Source organism: Agrilus planipennis, unplaced genomic scaffold (genome assembly GCF_000699045.2).
Source record: "Agrilus planipennis isolate EAB-ADULT unplaced genomic scaffold, Apla_2.0 scaffold30, whole genome shotgun sequence".
NCBI classification, from domain to species: Eukaryota; Metazoa; Arthropoda; class Insecta; order Coleoptera; family Buprestidae; genus Agrilus; species Agrilus planipennis.
Window position 1 is genome coordinate 413,509 of NW_020438923.1, and position 1,878 is coordinate 415,386.

The 1,878-nt window shown below is 33.2% G+C and overlaps 1 protein-coding gene across 1 annotated transcript in view; it reads left to right on the forward strand.

Annotated features, from left to right (window-relative positions):
* Nucleotides 1-1,402: 1,402 nt before the first annotated feature.
* LOC112904262 (putative serine protease K12H4.7) overlaps nucleotides 1,403-1,878 on the forward strand; it is a 23,064-nt gene continuing 22,588 nt past the window's right edge. The window contains exons 1-2 of the mRNA XM_025973870.1: nucleotides 1,403-1,502; nucleotides 1,572-1,706. Of these exons, the coding sequence (XP_025829655.1) occupies nucleotides 1,452-1,502; nucleotides 1,572-1,706 (186 nt within the window). The 5' untranslated portion in view covers nucleotides 1,403-1,451. The remainder of the gene's footprint in view (nucleotides 1,503-1,571; nucleotides 1,707-1,878) is intronic.

The window sequence follows — 1,878 nt, forward strand, 5'->3', positions numbered from 1 at the left end:
TAATTTCATCTTCGCTTTGAGTTTCACAGTCTATAAATGTAATAGTCATGCACTTGCACGAATGAGTGAGAATATAAATGCTACACGGTTAGGTCATGCATGCCATGGGCGCCTTTCACTTTTACCCCTACTTCGCGGCCGGCTGTAATGCGACAGACAGATAAATTTGAGGCGATATAATAAAAGTTTCACTTTAAAAATAAATAAGTAAATAACAAATGAACGAACGAATAAATAACTGAATCAATAAATAAACAAGTATCTCATCATTTATTAAAAGTTAATTTTTCTATCATTAACTTCTTTCTTCCTATTTGTTTTTTTGAAAGATGGCAGACAACAGAAAAGGCGTCTTGCATTGTCAGTTTCGATAATAAAAAAAAAATGAAACACAAAAATAATGCAATAGGAAATACGACGCTCCAAGCAAAATTAAATACTGTCTGTTTTGAATCTATGTTAAATTCTGTTTCAGACCATTTTCCACCGAAATCTGACTCCTTTTTATAAATAAAATATTTTGAATTTTGAAAAGGTTTTGATTTTACATAAGGTTTTTTATTCTATGATTTGTCACAACAATTTAAGGTGTCGATTGGTGCATTAGCGAAATATTTGCTGCAGTGGTGTTAATACGTAAGTACCCCGAATTTTAGTAAGTACATTTACCCTTATAAAATAAAAATTTCGTTATTTACGAGTGTTCTCTGCTGCTATCAAGTAAATACTCATTTAGGCCACTTTCACACAGTGCGATACCAACACGATTTACTGAACGCGACTTGTCGTACCGTATCGAACGCCGTTCCAAATTGAAATGCAAGCGTAGCAATCCTCGAAGTGTTGTCTGGTTTAGTTGTAAGTATGTATTTAATGGAGCGAGAAACAGTAATTCTATTGAATCGACTATTTGGTAATTAAACGTTTTTTTTCTTTGAGAAAGACATGTTAATGGCTGCAAGTCGCGCTTAGCACTACTTGCATATCATACCCGTGCGGTGGAAATAAGTATCGGCAACCATGGAAAACGATAAGTTGACGAGACGTGTGAAAGCGTACATTTGGTTACTTTAAATATACGTGTCGTGCAGCATTTTTATTGCACGATTTGTTAATACAAATCGGAATGTATTTGCGACATTTTTTACTTCAACGATTTTAATACAGGATCGGATCAAAGTGAAAGCGTTCGCTTTAAATACATTTATTTTGTACATACTTTTGTGTCGTTGAGATTTACTGCATGAAGTAAATCGTGCCGTTATCGCTCTGTGTGAAAGCGGTCTTAGGCCGAACATGATCTGTCGCGTCTGCGACTCTATCGGTAAATCTGCTACAATTTCATAATAAAAATTAATCTTATCGTTAATTTAATTTTACATTCCTATTCATTTGGCTTTTTTCATCACTTATTGAAAAGTATTTACAACATTCATCAAAATACTGTTAAAATGATAGCATTATCTAGTCTAGTTCTACTAATTTCTGTTATTGCGGCAGAGGTAAATGAAAATAAGTTTTAGTCTGATATACATATCTAACATGAATGCAATTAAATTTAACATTTTTAGAGTAAAACGTTTCGAAACCGGCATGGACCTCCCCCAATAAAAGTTCCCATAGGTAGAACTAGTTCACCCGTGTGGGCTAATATAACTCAAAGGGTTGACCATTTCAATCCTGTGGATAAAAGAACATGGACAATGGTAAGGAAAAAAGTATAATTTAAATTTTCAATTTATATTTTGAGTAGTTGTACCTATTAAGTAATGATAATAACTGAAGCGGTGTTCGCTGAATATTTGACTTTTCAATACTATATTCGGTATGAGTCTAATTCAATGACCATGTAAATAGTTCCGTAATGCTATATATATA